The 19,988-nt window shown below is 40.3% G+C and overlaps 1 protein-coding gene across 1 annotated transcript in view; it reads left to right on the top strand.

The window, feature by feature from the left end:
* Positions 1-19,988, top strand: part of LOC111265950 (guanine nucleotide exchange factor DBS) — a 155,049-nt gene that overhangs the window by 93,850 nt on the left and 41,211 nt on the right. The window contains exon 4 of the mRNA XM_086970739.1: positions 14,003-14,077. Coding sequence (XP_086826865.1) covers positions 14,003-14,077 — 75 coding nt within the window. The remainder of the gene's footprint in view (positions 1-14,002; positions 14,078-19,988) is intronic.

Raw genomic sequence — 19,988 nt, 5'->3', positions numbered from 1 at the left:
AAAAGCATTAATCGATCCTTGTCACTTGGTATCAACGCTAACTGGGGCTGCGTCTAATGTATTATAGTTATACTCGGCTCACACCAGTTCCAAAATCAGATTCCAAAAGCATGAAGGCCTAGTTTCGATTTCCAGCTGACAATCATCGATTTCAGTGAGCTATTTGAGCTCTAAATATAAGCTAATCATTCAGCTACGTTTGAATAAAGTAGATATCATTACATTAAAAAGTTTCCCCCTTCTCATAGGCAGTGTAATCTACTACAGAATAGTAGTACTAAAACGGTTGGATCCGTCGAAGCTTTGCGTAACATACGTCAAGTTAGCAGTCTGGTAACACTGTCGATGTCAAGCCGTCTGCTACTTTATTGCTGAAATTAAGATAAGGATAAGCCGATAGGTCACTGGAAGTCGGCCCAATCGATGGGAGCTGAAGGCAAGATGAGGCAAGTGAAGGCAAAACAATTATTAGTAAGGCGGTTATCCGAAACAGGAAATAATTCAAATTCAAACATTTTCACAAGCGACTACATAAGCGAACCCAAAGGCGCACAGTAAGTGGTTACACTCGAATCAAATAGAACCAGAATGGTAGTAGATTTCGGTCAGGATGCGTTTTTAGTTGACTACTTTCATCGGATAAAACTGTGCTAAATATTCAATCTCTATTTACAGCCAAACTAAGTTAGCTTAGTTGGTTATCGCTAGCGTTTTGTTCCCGTTAGTCGTAATTACTTTGGTAATCATTCGGCCCACAGAGTTATTTTATTTAATAAGTAGTTTTGTTTAATGTTTGATATATTTCAAAGTTGTTCTGTAAGGCGTAAATGAGTAAAGCAAGTTTGTATGATTACGGCTATGAACATCAATTTTGATCGACCATCCTGGCAAACGATGTTTCTAGAATATAAATGAACTCTTACCATAGCAAGTCCAGTATGTCAGGGAAAAAGCGGGCCTTTATTACACTAGAAAATCGTCTTCTTTAGATAACACGCGTTCATCTAAAAAAGACAATGGTTTTCTCTATTGCAAGGTTTCAGCCCCTCACTCCTTCTAAACTGTTTTCAAATTGGCGCCATGATGGAAAAAACAGCATAGCATGATCATGGTTGCAAAGGCTCGAAGGTTACACTTTTTAATTAAGTTTAGACGACCACCATTATCCGTGCGTTTATATAATCTTGCTGCACATCACGAAATATGCAGCTTTCACAGGACGGTGTCTCACGTTAACTATTATCATAGTTAACGACAAACTATTATATCATGGTTCGTTCGATATTAGCAGTACCGTTCGTTAATACTTGGCTGTCGAAAGAAGCGTTTCCTGGCCAGAAAACTTCAATGTCATGTATTATCGGTTTCAATTTTAGCCTAAAGCAATTAGTCCTTTTTTTGACAACTTTTGCGGATTCACTGTCTGCAAGCCAGCCAAGCGATATCACTGGGCTGTCAAGGGCCGGAAAGTGGGGTATGGTTGCATGGAGTAGGGTTGTCGGTAAATTTAGGGCTATATCTATACATTTAGAATTACTTATTTAACGGTTTGCTTCAGTCGATATAATATTCAACGCCATATACCATACGTCCAGTATTCCCATGTTGCACATGCATAGAGACTTTTAGTATCACACCTCTTGCCTCAAAGTAATACTATATGACCTAAATCCGGTCTTGGGTCAAGATGTACGCAGATAACATGCCACATAAAATCCCGTGTAAGTGTGATGAGTATTAGCCAGTTCGCTGCTGTTTGGGGACATAATCGTTTACTAAGGAGAGATTAGTTACGAGCACAACTTTCTGTTACGTAATCTGCACTATCTCTAAAAAGTTCTGATTTTTCACGCTATGTATTACTTTAATTTAGGCAGTTAAATTATTTTTAACACCTGAATGATTTAGATAAAGAGATTTCCGAGAAACTCAAGAAAAATGCATACAATATGATATTGCATATGGTGCTTCAATCAAAGTTTTGAAGTGTCTTTGAGGTCTCTTACTATATGGACTCACTATACTAGAAGTTCAGTGGGCGACAAAACCGAATTTGATGATAAGGACTTTTTTGAGAGGTACGCTTTAAAATTTATCCAGAACGTTTCTATTGTTTTGCAAAGCGCTCCTTCGTGGTAGACTCCCGAATTTAATCTATGCTCAAATGGGCATCGTTTGGGTGAGAATAATATATCACTTATTACGTGCAAATGTCTGCTGTATTTATCGTTCGTCCTCCTAGGCCTACTGAAGATCCCACTTAAAATAGAAAAATTTCGTGCCTCACTTTTGTTATCTTTTCTGACCTTCGCAGTAGCTCACGGTTGTTAAAAAAAAATAATTTCAGATTTATGTGTCAGCCTTATGGAAGAAAGTCGAACTTTTAGCATTTGCCTAACTTCTGCATTTAAGTATATACTATGGTTGACGTAGATAAGGGAAAATCTGTACGGGTACGGAAAGCACTTGCCTCATCTCATTCGTCTAATGCTCTTGTGTATAGTTGCAATGACCGCGCTAGCTATAAAAATTAGCCTTGTCACGGTATATTAACCTCGTTGAGATCACCAACCCAATGGGAATTGACACACACACATATATATGATTGGAACCCAGATATTTTCCTAACTACTGTTTATTTATTTCTTTATTACTGTTTATTTATTCGCACGTGCTCTCTTTCTTTACCGTAGGCCCATTGTGATTGAATTGTGAAGTGAACGGGATTTTAACTCGAGCACAGGCTCCAAACGTAAAGATTTCAGGTAAAAAAAAATGGATACATTTTCAACATCTCCTCTATTTCATCTTTTTGCCGAGGCCCGACAGCTACCAAAGCAACATAAGATATTTGTGTCAAGTCCTACGAGGACTCCGCAACTAAGGAGATCGGCAAATGCTTGAAACAAACAAGATGGTCAGCGAAGATCCGCATATCGCACCGAGTTTCTCTAAGTGCACAAAACTATATAACAAAAAACGAGACAAAATCATTCTTTGCCAGGTATCCTAAAAAAAAACTATAAAAATCTTTCTGCAATCATTTGAGTAAGAGGTTTTTTTTGCAGCTACAATGGTCTCCAGACCTCGCCCTGGCAAATTATCAACGATATCTCTGACCACTGGCGAACGGGGTTAGGGTGCGCGCGATAGGCAGCGGGGGGTTTTAGAACGTGGCTGAGCAAGTTCTTCAACGTCAGATCTGAAATTTCTAGCGAGAAGGAGTAAATAAATTGGTTGCACATAGGAAAAGGTTCTGAGAAGAATGACTAAAATTTGAGTGAGCTACTATACCGTTCGTAGCATGAAAAATGAAATTTCAAGTCAATATAGCTTAAAATTTTGTTATGTTCTTTGTTAATGAGTACCTTTTTGTTGGACGCATAAAAATATACGTTAACTCTTATAAACCGGAATTTATCCCAATTGATTAAATAAACACGGCTGAGAATTACGGCCACAGTAGACTCCTGATTCATATTTAACAGCATTGCCAGGCGCTATTGTGTAGGGTCTATCCGCAAATCAGCTATCACTGAACGATTTTCTTTACATGAGTATCCCTGAGAAGTTTAGGAATAAAAAGCCTTAGGTATCGGTTTTTTATAAGAATATGCTGTAGATGTTTCGTCTGACGAAAAAATCGATATTATCCGTAATTCAAGTTATACTTAAAAAAAGATTACAAAATAGATGCAGTTGTACCATTATATGCTGAATTTTATCTTAGTGAAACAAGAACATCAATCTATAAAGAGCTATTCGAACACCGAGACCGTTATAATTTGTTCTTTGCTTCCCTATGCTCTATAGTACCGTCATAGCTAAGTTCTAAACGGATATATATGCAAAGCTTTGCGTAAAATCTGTAATTATCTCAGATGATATCTGAGATAAAATCGAACTTTAGCTGACCGTTGGCATCATTTGCCTTTAAAATGAGGTTCTGTAATGATGGCAGTCACGATGCCACTGTGGAGATTAGTGAGGATATGCTTATTATCATTATTATATGTATTCTGGTATTTGATAACAGCCCCTTAATATCAACTGGATAGCCAATACAAGTCACAATGAATCCTTACTGCGAAGTCTGTGATGTCACCCCATAGCAGATCGTAGACTGCAGTTATTCGTCCTCATGCACACAGGCGAGCATCCCTATGTAAACCCACGTTCGAAGGCTAATCTGCTCAGCTCCCTCCGGCTTTTTTCTTTCTTGCAGAGAAGATTACCCGTCCCATTGTTTCTTTATACCCTAGTAGTATACAAACCATCGTTAACGCAACGGTAGTCATTACTTATTGATACTTGGTCCCAGGGCATCTCGTTACGCAGGCAATGCCTGCCTACGACGCCTACATGGAGCTAGTAAGAGATAATTAACCCGGGTGGAACTCTGTTGCGATATACGAGGGCATAACTTCTCTAGCTAGGTTTTCACAACAGAAAAGGGAATTAAAAAAAAAAGTACGCAGAAGAGGAGATGCACTTGTCACATTTATCATTTGCTGTTTCCCTGCAACTAAACTGAGGGCAAAGAGAAACTCAAACGGAACTTCAAATAATGGTTAGAGACGGCGTGCTACTACGCATGCTTCCAACCGGGAAGCTGCTTGTCGAAGCCTGCTTCGACGGCATTTCTTTCGTAAGCCATTGTTCATGGCTAAAGTGGGGTCGGTTGCAATAAGTGTAATGCACCTACTCAAGACATATAAGCATGCCGATAAACTAATTGTTTGCTTTTTGGGGAACTATGCTTAGTAAATCAGGCCTTTGCAATCGCACCAAGTACAAAGCATGACCTTTTTCGGATAAAGGTCTCGTTGGAAACTGTTCTCCTGGAATTACCCATTCCGATTTCTGGTCCATGTTACGGTGCCGGCGAAAATTCTTTGTGAAAATCGACCATTGTAGTCACACAAAGCATGTTGCGGAGAGCAATTTAGAAGTGCAGTATTAAGCCGTAATTTCTTGTTGGATTCAGAGAGTTCATAACGTAACTAAGTTCCAAGTTTCCATCTTTTCGGTGGACTACCGAGTTTTTTGTCAGCCGTCTTCCTGCAAAAATGCTTTGAGATGGTTGTCATCGAACTATGATGGTTAGCTAGAACGGAGGCATTCTCTATGTATTGAATACTGTTTTATACCTTGACAAACCACTCTTGAGCAGTCTTTTTAGCGACGGAGTCATTACCATTTGCAAGGCGAATATCTCGCACTGTTTCGGCACTATTTGAACCTGGCGAAATGCGTATGAGTGTCATAAGTATACTTTTTTCCCTGAAACATCTATACTTAAGAAATTCTGTTGGCTTTAGATTGGACCTGGAGCATGGTACCGTACTGATAGAACAAAGTAAGCGCCTTCAAACGGTATATCACAAATAAACAACAAGTAAGAAAGAATGGAAAAAAGAAGCTTTTGAAGGAGAACGGGTACCAGTCGTCGTAAACTATTCAGAGGACGTATTTATTCGACTTACACGGGGCCTTTTGGGTATAACTTGCGCACTATGTGTAGAGCCCGGCATGCGAATGTAGAAGTATATAAATGCGAAAGTATATAAATTAACATCCAATGCTTAGTTTCTTGTTCCGTGCGCAGGACTACAAGGAGAGCTTACCGGTTATATGTATGTGGGTGTATATGTTATAGGTATGTATGTATATGTTCTTATATCCTAAGAAAGTGGCCTTAAATGATGACGGGTGCGCGTAGGAGCTGGAAGTCTGTAAATAATTAAATACTCGCCTATCAAAAAGCTGGCGCTGCTCTATGATTCAAAAGCTAAAGGTTGCTGAAAGTGATTCTACAAACGTTATACATTTTGTGGCAGGGCGGATAAAACGAGAAATTTAGTGACACGGAACATCGTTCTAATGTACAATGTGGTATATGCCTTCTATGCAAAATTGTTCCAGTTGGAACAAGTACTAATGTACATCGCGACCATATCGTCAAGTACCTGGTGTCTCTTCTTATCAATTATAGATTCGGCAGAACCTGCAAGGTTATTGATAATCACTAACGGTTGTTTTGGAAAGTAGAATAGATATAACATGGCTTACCGCTCTTTTCAAGTCTTTAGAATGGTACTAACCACAGCCAATTGACTATTACGGATTAGTTAAAATTCATATAGTAGCGCAAAGGTAATTATTTATCTTAAAATTAAAAGCGTATGATATATAACTGAGAACAGAAAAAAAAGATTTTTTAAAAGAAACAATACTTTATTTTGTGATTGATTAACGTGTGTTTTATTTAGAAACATATATTATATCAAGGTAAATTGATGTGTCTGACAATAGTTATCGCAGATCTGATATAGTATAAACGCTGATAAACAACTGTAAGCATCTTAACTTCTTTACGTGAAAATATTATCTTATTGGCAGTGTGCGTATCTGCTGTTATATGTGTGTATATATAAAAACAAAAATTACATACCGCGATACTTTCTGCTAACCAAAAAAACGCTGCTTGTTATTTATTTGACCGAGCTTTATAGCACCGTATACCATTGCCAAACGAAATCTATTAATTGTTGTCGTTTTTGGTCGACAATTTAAAACTAGGTAGGCTGAAATGAACTGTATGAAGCCGTTAAGTAAACTGCATAGTATAAAATTATCCACAACTTGTTTTTCAAGATGACATTAATTAACCGAATAAATATCATATCATATTATAATATTAATTCCATCGATTGTTATGGTACACTGCTCCTTTAGCTACAAACCTGAAACTAACGAAAACTAAGATACATCCGTTGCTAATTTAAAACTACTTTAGAATTATATTTTATATTATTATTGTTGTCACCCTATATTTATGAATAGATAAAATATATACATACACATATTATTTTTACATCATAAACGTAAAACGTTTTGTATGCGTAAGAACAAAAAACTATCTTTGAAAAATTATATATATTCACTCTATAGCTACATTTAAAAAAGCAGAGTATAGCTCCATCTGTTATGGCGCCTATCAGGTTGAAGCAGATTTATAATTAAATTCCTAGGTGCTTTAAGGCGGTACAAAAGTGAACTAAAAGGCCCCACGACACAATCTGTACTGCCCGAGGGCGAATTTAGAGGTTTAAAGGTACGGGTTCGATTTGATGGTGCATTGGACAAAAACGAGTCCTATTGGCGTCGTTCGTAACCGTTGCAGCGTAAGATCGTTTTGTGCATTAAATACTGGCACTGGAGCACATGACGAGCTTGATCTATGGCACTAAATAGTTGCTTTATTAAGCGGAGAAACGCTTGTCCTGGTACATCCTATTGCATCCGATAAAGCTTAATAACTAATAACGACGCTGTTCCCTACACTCGATGGAATAAGCATAGTTCCTAGTTATCTCTATCCAACAAGCAAATTTTAGTCCTTACAGTGAGATCGACTTGAATTGTTTACAGATAAAAGTCTTCAGATGGGCTTCTCCAGGTGACACGACAAATCCATTAGCTCAGATCGAAATTACTGTACATGCTCTTCTAGATGAAAAAAATGCCGCAAAGCATCAGACAGAGCAATCTCAGATTTAATGCGTTCTTCAGCTTCGGCACGTAAAACATCAAGAATCACTATGTTGAACCATTTTGACTTACCTAAATACTCTATTATTGATTTGTACTTGTTGTAACTCATACATTACATTGCGTGAAATCTTAATCTAATATTTTAAAATGGCGCTATTTTTATAATCGTTCGAGATTTTGCCACAGTCCTTTGTTTGCTTGTGACATACATTTGCATTCATTCTCTCGGTTGTCAACCTTTAGCAGACGACGCGAACAAAGCCATGAAAAAGCAGAAAATTTTCTATGATTCGCGAACATCAGCTGTATCTTGGAACTACAGCGATAGAAATAGGTTACCGTATAAATCTTGCGTCAAATAAAGGATATACTATCGTACCAGAAGCGCTGTAAGTGGTAAGCTCAACAAGCTCCAAGAAGCAAATTTTGAGGCTGAAAACGAGTCTTATAGAGGACTTTGAGCGAAAATGAGTAATTAAACGCAGACAGAAATGCTAGATGTCTACCCGCTACAAAATATTTAAAAGGTACCATACGTGTTTGTCCCGTCGAATCAATAAGGTCAAACGAATAGATTGGCGCCACATGATTTAAGTAGAAATCAAAAACAAAAACGTGGAGACGTATCACATAGGGACTTACAAAGACGTGGAGGCTTTCGTTATAACAGTGATCAGTTCTTGCATCGAACTGTGGCAAAAATAGATGTTCTACGATGGCCGCAGGCGGTCACCCTTGTATAGGGATGTAAGTGAACCGGAGAGACATAAATCTAAAATGAACGTTTGATTGCATCAGCTCGTGGCATGTTTGTAAGCCTAGTGCAGGTGTCCTCCACTATAGTTCATTAGTACGTATTCGTGGATTACGACTGACATGTCCTGTTGGCACTTAGAGACGATTATGCCCAAAGGTCCGTATGAAGCAGATTAGTGAACAGAGCTAAATCACTTTTATCGCACAGCAGCGCCTGACACTGCTCGACAAGAACTTTGATAGCAGACATGTACAATTAGAAATGTTCATCATGAACCATGTATCTATTAGAGATTGCCTCGAGATGTAACTAAAATCTTAACATGGTATCGAAATCATTTCTTGAAACTTTATAGACTCTCGTACTCCAGACATCTAAAGCTGGACAATAGGCAAACTATAGTCTGAAGACCAGTAAGTTCTAGGTAATAACTGTACATATTTCGATTGGCAGTAAGCGAACGATGGTGACGAAAGTTCAAAAAGCTCAAACTCACTTGCATTTACGTTAATATACTTACTTAATAATGTATTTTCAAATTGTTCCTATAGAACACATATAGATCGTCATGCTTTTGTGCTTATGGATTTCTTAAAGAAGTATATACTGTGTTACGAATATCTTCGCCACGACCACTTATTTATGTACACAATTTAGACCGCAAAGGGGCTACATTTGGACCCATATACGTCATTGTAAGTAAGTGAGCTATGCTCAGACATGAGTAAACAGCAACAGAAATATCCCCTGCTGCTCACGATCTAAACCTCAAATTGAAAACCAGAAAAGAGCGCCGCGTGATAGTAATTACCCCGTGAGCTTTTTCCTTAGCGTTGAGCCTTTTAATAGAATATGCAGGCCGGAAGGAAAATCAAACTCTAAAGTTTCCAATGTCATAAGTCAAGGTGAAATTACTTCATGTGACGGTTATTAGTAATTACACAGTACTCAACTTTCCCATTTTAGAACATCAAAGGCCAACAAGCAGCAGAACGCAATTAAATTAGTGTAAACAAGGTGATTTACTTGTGCCTTGTATTATTTGCTTTTTGTGCCATAATTAAGCATCATTTAACCATAGCGAAGGCAGTAGGCCTTATCAAGAGGCATTTCTCCATGTGCCCAGTCCAGTCCACAAAAAGACGATGTTGTAAGAAGCACGGAAAGCCCGCATGGAAGGCGGAAGTCCAATGCTCTTGCGTCTTTTCACGCGTTTTTGCGCATAACATCAGGAAAGAGAAGGTCCGGAAGAAAACTGTTTTTCTCAACCTCTGCTTCTTTGTAAACCTTTTTTTCTGCTTTTCTTCGCCAGAACATCATCTTGTACTTTTCTCAGGACAGCTCTGCGTGTATGCACGTCAACGGGCGAATGTATGACATGCGTCTTCCGATTCTTCGTTGTAGTCACCGCGGTGCGACAAATCAGTGCCCGCAAGACAAATCAGGGTTCCTTTAGCTAAGTGCCGCTGTCGCTTCCTCTCGGTACATTGTACCATAGCACCAACAACGTTGCGACGCTCACTCCCTTCCTCAGAAGATATCAGACAAGGCCTGAGACCCGTCCTGTCCTGAACAAGCGCAACAAACAACCGATGCCCTTCACGACAGTTATTCGATAACATGAACCGCTCGTATCCCGGCTTTCCGGGGATAGTACCTTAGCGAAACGATTCCCAGTCGTCCACTGCCCAGTCTCTTGGATCTCTAAGGTTCAGTCGGCCTTTTCGGCATGCGTCTGGGTCCCGCAACTGTGCTTTAGCAGACAGCTCATTCTCATCACTCCGTCTTGTCAAGCTATCGTCAGTCCAATTATTTGTCGTATGTACGTGTCCGTTGTTTTTCAACCGTGCGACTGATGATAGTAGAAGGAAAAGTATGGAAAATAAGCTGGAAACGGCTGGTACGAGAAAACTAGAAGCACCAAATTCTCTGAACCAAGTGGAGATGTAGGCTGAAGGGGATGTCTGACCTGTCCTCGTCGTTCTCTGGTACACGACGATAATTTCGTACACTGCTCTTTTTCATTATCCTTTATCTGTATTCTCGTCAAGCGGAATGCTTAGAGAGCGTGGTGTTCCTCAGTCGGGTACATAAGGGATCCCCTTCGAGCGGCCAACGATAGCAACGAAAAGGAGCTTTTGAGTCTTCTCCAGTCGGCCGTTCACAGCCTACTGCTAGGCAATCGAGCTTTCTGTTAAAACAGGTCGGTCTCCGCGCAGCTCCTTCACTGTGCGCATTTTATTCCATGAAAACAAGATATTTTTCGTGTTTCGTTGTACAAGGCCTAGACGACCCCTTGTTTACATGTTGGGGGTACTGGAGATACGAGAGTAGTCAGTCGTCTGCGCACACGTGTAGAAGTTGGTCAATGAGTGGATAGTTCGTGTGTGTGTGTATTTTATATGTACGTCTGTGAAGCCGCGAGAATGAACGTGCTAGAATCGTCAGGAGAAAATACAATAAATACAGCGGACAAGATACACCAATGCAATACTCTCTTGGCTCTCGCACACGCCTTAACCCGATCCAATTCAACGCAAATAGCAAACTGCTTATTCCTTTATTTAAGTTTTTAGTGTGGCTGGTGTTATTTGTATTCGGACTTTCTTTTTTGTTTGAATGCTTTGAAAGTTCCAATTGAATGGTCGTTATCGCTGTATCCAGTCCCAGCACCAATTTTCTTCAACCGACTATCAGCATCTTTCCATGTTATCACCCCGAAGTATCTACTGACGGTATGCCGTTTGCTCGCCCGTTCATTGAATTTACGAGAAAGGGAAAGAAGCGGATTTCCTTTTTTTTCTGTTCCGTATCTCCTGACAGAGTTATTAGCTAACAGTTCGGCCCGACCCCTTTTCTGCGTAGAAGACTGCGCACGACAACGCGATCAATGAAAAGACTAGGTAGAGGCAAGTACAATATAACTACTAAGCCATTATAAAGTTTGTCTAGGGGCAGAACGGACGCAGCACGTTGCTCATACAAAAATCTGGAGAAAGCGATTTTGCGATATGTGATAACTGTATATTATATACCCTGGCAGAAACAACAACTCCTAACAACCAGACGATAGCGACATCTCATCCCATCCCAGCCCAGCCCGGACTGCGCGTAAAGATGAACGACGAGAAGAAACATCTCTACGATTTTACACAAACTGCTGCCGCTGCAGTATTCTACAGGTTTCTACCCATATGTCATAATGAGCTGTTATGTTCCCCAACCAGTTATAAACAAGCAAAAAAGCTTTGCCATCTTATTGTATTATTATATCTTACGTGTATGAAGATCCTGTTATGATGTATCCTAGGACATGATAGGGAGCTGTCATTAATCATAGGCTATTTAGAGACACGCTGTTTCACGGATGAGATTGACGAATACAGTAGCATAATATTAATTTGACTTACTCAAACAAGAGAAAGACTACGAACGATACTTGTCTAAAATATGGTTGTAAAAGCGTTTAATATAAAACTTGCTGTCTAGGTCGCTTTCGAACGTACGATATAAGTATACGACCCCCCGCCCCCGAGTAGAACTGGCCCTCCAGCGAAACTCCTTCTAAAAAGGAAAGACATCCCAGCTTACAGGCTACCATGTTTTATAGCAAGTAGCTCGTCATTAGTATTTATTAGTCAAGTTGATGCTGTTAATGCCAACAGAACTCACAGCAATGCTTACTTCGTTGCCAGATGACACCGACAATTGTTCCATATCCTATAAGCTTCAAATACTAGTCTATTTTTTACCCCCTTTATTTTCGGAAAGACGTTAAAATGAGAATACGTGCATAATCGAGAGGTTGCGTCAACCCACCGTGATGCATATCAAAAGCTTAACTAACGCCGTAGTAATTAAATATTTAAGTTCGGCTGCATAGGTACAGAGAATCATGTGTAGACATGGTGAAAGTAAACAATGCCAAAGTCGTTTGTTAGAAAGGCTAAGCAGGGTCATAGTACAAACGAATATCTTAAAATTAATATAAGCTTTAGGCCTCCAAGCGAAGATCGACATAGACAAGCTAGACCTGTGGAGTTTTGCTGTTGTCTTCATATGAAACTAGTAACAACCACAGAGACAGTTAGACGATCTAGCAGGGGTCACCTAAATCTGTTCCCCAAAATAGTACGCGCCCGCCCTGTCCTCGTCCCTGCCGCTCGATGACAGTGGACCTTGCTTAGTCAATGCCACAACTTCAATGACGCGGCACTTTCATCGCGATGTCAACAGTTGTGTGATGATTCCGCTGATCCTTGGTAAAGTTGACTTTGTTAATTCTACATGTACAAAATTGCATTCTCTTGGTGCAGCCTTCGTAGAAAGGTACATAACTTTTAACTAGATTATCGAAACTCAAAAGCAACTTATGTACATTGATATAGATATTCTCAATGTACGATGGAATTTAACTGTTAGAAACTGCGTAGGCTGGACAGAGTTAGAAATCGGGTAAATTTATTAAGCGTATTTTCAAAAAATGATATGATTTCTAGGCTTTTTCAAATGATTTTCGAGTACAGGAGGGAATATCTTGTATGTGTATCAAAGAAAAAGGTTGTAGGAGTTTCAGGTTTAGAAAATCTAAAAGTTCTTCTTAGAATGGGATTAGCTTATGCGACTCACGTTACGCTCGCACGCAACTTATTATTCCCATTTGTAAAAAACTTCAATAGATATAACGTATCAAGAATGTGTTGGAAATCGATGGCTAAGTCCATCGTGCAAATGTGCTACAGTTCCTACTGTATTTTACTATGAGTAAACAATGCTTTTTTACGGCTGGTAACTAAGCTGTTCGGCATAACTTCAGACTCTTGACCTCCAGTACGAATCGAACCTAAGTTACTACCTTTCCTCAAATTTAGCAAGCAAAAACATTGCCTACCCACTACACCATCAGAAGAACTGCAGCTGCTTCGGTAATTGAAGCTATTATTAATCCTTTATTCCTAACGAGCTTCCCCGATACACAGAACCTACATCATGTAAAACTAGCAGCATCGATGTCTGCTGTCGCCAGTATCAATATATAGGCTATATGTTAGACGAACGACAAAAGAAAGGTACTAGTTAGACCCTATCAGTAATATATGGCCAGGATCGTAGGGGCGCTATAGGGTAACTGCATAGTGCTGGGCATATATTGGACGTGCTTAACCAAAGCCCTTGTATGGTCTGCATTCATGCGAATTCTGCACGCACAGACGTCCAACATAACTTACAAACGAAGTAATTAAATAAAGCACCATATGCAAGATGAACTTTGTTCTATTCCACAATTTTTTATGTTCGCATCCGTAATTGCTTATCGACCAGAGGGCCGTTATTTCTGCAGGCGCAAAGATAAGAGACGAAAAAAAAAATATTTATTTTGGAAAAATATCGCATTTGTAAGGAAAGCCTTTTTTCTAGAAGTGTGTCTAAACAACAATTATAGTTGTCTGTATTTTTTTCCTTTAAATAATAAGCATTGTCTAAAAAGCGAATGTGTTTGTAGGTAGGAACCCTGGGGACTGCTTAGTGCCAGCAGACGATAAAACAAACAGAGAGACATGGCGAAAGGGGGAAAAGAAAGTCATCTAAAGGCTCGCTTCGTTGTCTTTATTTAAATCGAACACTTGACAGAATCCACAAGTGACGAGTATTCGTTGTTGTTGTTGTTTATTGTTTTTCTAACTTCAGATGACGTGACGGAAGGACCCTTAAACATACAGGACGTGTTTCACACACTACAGCAACGACACGTTCTAATTACGGGTAAGTAGTAAAAAACACGGAAGTCCTGTTTACTAGTGATAGCTAGACTTCAATAGCATAGTCCAAATGGAATATCTAGTAGGAACTATCAAAACATCTTGACATTGAAGCTCCTGCAATCCCGTAACAATGACCTGCATCGCATGTTCAACGGCTGCGCGAGGTGTACAAGGTTAAGGCACATCGGTACGTTGTGCTGGTACCATCTCCCGAGAACTGCAACAGTTTGCTCGTATTTTGATGATAATTAGATTTCATGCGATTCTATGTAGTCTTAAGTGACCAACATCACCCTTCCTTGTGGCCTTTTATTTAGATAATTGGTAAGGTCATTTAGTAAAGACAATGACCACATTATAGATAACTATCTACGTACAACAACGGACTTAGTCTGGCCGTGCATGACGTGAAGAAACCAGTCTTCCTGTGGAGGGAGTCTCTGCAGCTATTCGTATTCGTAACGGTTTGGAATAGGTTACGTCGTTCTGCGTAATACTTATATTAATCTTGAAACTTTTTTTTTATCACTAGTAACCTTAACATAAAGTTTATGGAAGAAACAAAATGTTCTCTTGCGTTCGGCGGCACTGTGTATACGTAAGGTCGTGAAGTCGTGTTACACAATATGCACTACAACAGGACACATAGGTCGCCATTTATGCGAATATTAACAACCTTAGAGCAGCGTAAAATGGATCGATCCAGCGTCACTGATACAGCTTTCGAGAGATTATACGATGTTTGGATTAGATCTAATGGCTTAGTTCCTGTTTGGAAGACGGGAGCGTACAAAAGAGCAAACAAAACGCTCACACAAGGATTCAGGAGTTTGCAAAGAGCGGTCGTTCGTTTTTCTGCTCTTTGAAATCGATACTACCTCCTCTTCTTCTTCGTGGTCGTTGCTTCGGAACAGAGAACCCCAGCGGAGCCACTGCAGAGACTTCCGAGGGCGGAAAGAGATGCCTGCCGCAGCTTGATTCAGCCGACAACAACACTACACTGGAAACGCTTGTTTGACAACGGATGTAATTACTATTGCACTGAAACTAAACTATAGTTCCCCACCTTCAATGAAAATAGGCGAACCGTTAACAAAATTATAGTCTGTCTGGCGTCTCCGAGCGAGAAAAAAGGCACCCTGACCATTTCTTCTTTATTACAGTTCAGCTTAAATCGGCCATTTGCTAATTTGCCGTTTGAGGCCACGTCGTATGCGAATTTCCAAAAGTTAAATAAAACATTGTCCTTTGAGTCTACAAACGCAAAACTTGAAAAATGCACAGAAAAACGTATAGCTTCACACATGTAGGCTACATGCAAAGTTATCAACTTATACTTGTTTGATTATACCATTACAACCTTTGCAAAAAGGTCACGTCGATAGCCTCCTATCGGGTTTACCTGTCCGTGTAAATAAAAATGGTTACTGGATCACCTATCTTCCTGCAAGCTTCTCTTTATCTTCGCGGTGGGCATGTAGGAATTTTTACACTTAGGGTTTTGTGATTTAGAAGGAGTTTGACTTCAATATTCCATAGACTTTATGTAAATGCAATGGTAGAACACACCAGGAAACGGCTGTCACAAAGACACATATAAACATTTTGCCATTGTAAATGGGCGCGTTCTATTCCTTGAAACACTTGAAGGTCACTTAGCTGCGAAGTTTGGCCATTTTTTTTTCTTACGGCGAACACTGTTTTGGCTTGCTGTACGCGACTTTATAGGGTGTGATTCTTTTTCGTAGGCATTCAGCGAAGCGGCAAGAATTTTCAGTGTAGATGTCTTCTCACTTCGTCGCATCACTGAACTCCTCTGGAAAAATGATAAGACCTGTCAAGGTAGTAAATGGTTTAAGCGGGAATCGGGAACGCCATTGGGAGTTCGGACGCCGGCCGGGCATTGCTTAAGCGTATCGATCAACCCAAAGCAGTTAACTATTAACTAATATCACCTCAGTTATACTGCCTTTGCGGTACGAAAACTAGGTCGCATAACGGCTACTATTTGGTCATATAGAGCGTTTAGGATAGACTGATTATTTATTTAGAATATTTTGCAAATATCCTTCGATTCTTTGCACTAGTCAAGGAAGGCTGTGTTCAATTTGATTCGATCTGCTATCTCAATAAACAATAGTAAGATCAAGATGATTTATGGCGTGCGCTCGTTATTTTAGATTACGCTAGCTACCTCGTGCAAGTATTCTGGTCAATAGGAAAACTAGGAATAACGACTTCTCTGTAGGAAAACGGTGTCACAGTTTATTGCTCACCAGTGCATGCACGTGCAGATTTTGCACGTGCTGTATGCACAATAACAATATTTATGTTTTACAGTTTAAGAGCATTTTTAATAGCGGTACGATTGTCGTGCGGGCAGCGATGTACGTAGAGCTCGGTGCATCAAAGAATAGCTCGAACTGCACATAGCCATACTAGCATCGTCACAGTAACATCATAAACGGTCGGGTTAGCAAAAGGCTCTAAAACAGCTGCCGTACATTTCGTATACTGAAAATACAGCCTCCACAGCATTTGGGTACGATCCGCTACCAACACTGGTCAGCATCCAGCAGTAGCGGATGGCAGAGGTCACAGCTGAAAATAACAAAGCAATAACAATACAAATTATTCAGACTTCCCAAGTAAAGGAAAGAAAGCACTAATGTATAACAAAATTTGTTTTCTTCGTAAATCCTGTCCTGGAAAGCTGTTGAATATGTGAGAAGGTAGAAGGTCCTGCATCGCTGGAATATTGGAACGTACATGAATCAATCGTGTAAGCCTACGATCGGGTCATTTTTTATTGTTGACACCGGCCTGCCGCAGTACGGAAATCTAAAGCTTTTTCATAATACATTTTTAGCCATCGTAGTCTCAGAGAAGCCAGGACTTTCCTGGTTGCTTTCCGCCAAAACGAGGATCATGATAATGATCGTAATAACAAAAGCTGCCCTCGTATAACCCACCAATTTAATTGTAACCTAGCAGAAAATTTGCGTTTGCATATCGCGTACTCTCGATTACGCTAAAAACTATGTGTCACGATCTCTGTACTTCCTCGGTCTGTTCTTTCACGGCTCTGACCGGAATCGCTCAATAGATCGTATAGTTTTTTTTGTAATATATGCATATATACAAAATTGACGATAACCACTGCTACTGTTATCGATTCAGCCACAATCCGTGTGTAGTCTGGGCTAATTTGCCGAACATAAAGGTCTGTCGAATTAAAGAATCGTTGCAAAATAAAATTTCGACCTGCACACCTAAGTGCCCCACGGGTGAGTAGGACCAATTCGAGCTAAATCACTTATTGGATTAATAAACGTAAATTTAGTTTGTCGTTCAAGCGAGAAGTTCGTTTAGTACGAAGTGGGTAACTTTCGGTCGTATTTTGCTAATAAAGTGAAATGAAAGAAGAGGATCCACTTGGATAGCAAACTAAGAGCACAGTCATCCATCATTTAAAGGTAAATTAGGACACAACCTCAAAAAGCGAGCGCCATAACTGCGGACGCACAATTTTTCGCAACCGTGCGGAAGTGACTGTTAGAACTGTGATCGAGTGATACAGCTTTTCTATATTCTATCTAGTGCCTATATTTCTTGTAAAAGACTTACATCCGATGCTAATATCCGTTTGGCCAGTTGAGGAAGCACACTTAACTAAGATCGCCTGTTTAGACAGGAGCTGGCCAACGCCGGTATCTCCAGGAACAGCTGTATAGAGAGATGAATCCTCGAGCTGGCTTGTACATTCGGATTTTTGCACAGCTACTCAGTACCATAGGAAAGCTACTTAGGTAAATCGTAAATTAGGAGTGAAGGGGGCGCAGATAACGTCTGTTTGTCGCGGTGTAGTTGCCGTGAAAACGTTAACGTCAGCTGAAAATGACGTCTTGAGTTAACAGTCGAAACAAAACCGACTTCACTCAGACGCAAAATGAATGAAAATGTAGTTGATGTTTAGAAACTTTTACGGTATGACGGAAATGTTTTAATAGTTTCTGCTGGTTGATTTGTCACGGTGACATAAGGAAGGTCGCTAATTTAGTAACTTGCGAATTTCGAAAGCTGAATTGAAGATATTCTTAGCGAACTTACTGATTCTAGTTGTACATGATCTTGTCATGAATTAGTCAGACGAACGTGCAGTTGATTACTTCTGTAAAAGGTATTGTAGCCTCGCCATGGTTGTGTAGATTAATACCTAAATGCGCAAAATAAGATCAGAAAGCAGAAGCTATCACTATCTAATATTTGAAACAATGTTTAGTTTTTGTTCGAAATTATTCTTTACTTGAAACTGTCGTCGTGTGTTACTCGGTGTTATTATTTGCGAGTTTTACCGCCTTCGATAGCAATCTAACTTCTTATGACTCGTGCTATTCACGCGAATATGCCAGGATCAGCATTTGATGAGAACGTCAGTGGCATTCGTAAGGCGGACGTTCCAAATAGAGCGTTCTATGCTGTGGGCGGCATAATTTGGGTCTTTTTGAATTTTCCCTTCTGTTCATTTGCCCGTCACCTTCGTAGACGTCGGCTTCCCTTCGCCGTCTTGCTACAACTTACCCAATTCTCGGTGTACTCCGCTATTATTTCGTTCGCTGATATGCATGTGGCGTATGCTAGTAGGAATCATAGGCAACGTGAGTGGGACCTGAAGATAGGTCCAGTCAGTCGGTTGGTCTGTACGTTCGTTGCATCCTCCTCATACAAGAAAGCGCCCAGGCCCAGCTGCAAGGTAGGATCACCAACCTCCAGTCAGCTGCAAACTGCTCTGCTATTGCTGCTGTCAGGCGAAGGCCTCACCGCAAATACACTAGTTGTAGCGGCAAGAGCAGCTACCATCGAGTCGTCATGCAACTACTCGCGCGGCTATGGACGAAAAAAAGAGGGTTCCATGAGCAGCACTTGCAGGACTTTTTGGCCTATGCTGTTACCGTCGATACAACAACACATTTCCTGTGACGATAAGCGCTTGCACTCCTACTGCTCCTTTGCGACATCCACTCGATGGTTCCCTGGCAGTGCTGACGCGCAGGATGGCCACTAGAGGGACTGTCCGTCTGTATCTGACTGAATTGAACGGCAATAGGCTATCTGAGACGGCGGCGAACGACAGACAGGTGCGAAGCGAGCCAGGTAAGTCAACGAAAAGTTAGAACAATTCCTTGAGTTTTCACTTACAAGGATTTCGATATAAGCCAGATCAAAGAAACGGAAGGGTAGGACTAAGTCATGGTAATCATGGCGTATAGCACGGACGACCAACCCGCCCACAAGGTTGATGCAGTAGTCCCTAGATCATAATACTACGCATATTTGGTTCCATTTAGCTCCTATTTGATATCATTACAAGCTAATATATATATTTGATTCGATGAATCAGAAGAGTTTGTTCCAATGGGTAGTTTCTCAAACATCAATTCTAAACAGTTATCGCTATTGGGGTAGTTTAATAAACGAACGACAAAAGTGTTGTCTAATCAACAAAAGCCAGCTAGGTGTGTTTATGTTTCTGTGGTTCATTTCTAAATTGTGCACCGTTAATATCGACCTCCATTAAACCATATTATTTTTGACATCTAATTTCACTCCCTCTTGCCGCTTTCTGATTTGTCTTAGATAATGAGCAGCATGAACCGCGCATAGAGGTCCATCACTTCGAATCGTGAATAATGAACTTAATTTTGTTTATTGGCCCATTGTCAGCAACGGTGATTTACCCATCAAGCCGTTGATGACACCGCTTTCCCTTCACGCTATGGGTCTGGATCTCGGCAAGGACTGAGGCTGTGTTCAACCTCAAACGACCACGGCTTACATTACCTTTACGTCACGATAACGAGAAGTGACATTAGAAGAAAAACGAATCGGGGGCACGAAGACCGGACCATGGG

Source organism: Varroa jacobsoni, unplaced genomic scaffold (assembly GCF_002532875.2).
Source record: "Varroa jacobsoni isolate VJ856 unplaced genomic scaffold, vjacob_1.0 scaffold_1031, whole genome shotgun sequence".
Classification (NCBI taxonomy): Eukaryota; Metazoa; Arthropoda; class Arachnida; order Mesostigmata; family Varroidae; genus Varroa; species Varroa jacobsoni.
Note: the sequence above shows the minus strand (reverse complement) of the source record. Positions and strands in the feature narration are given on the sequence as shown.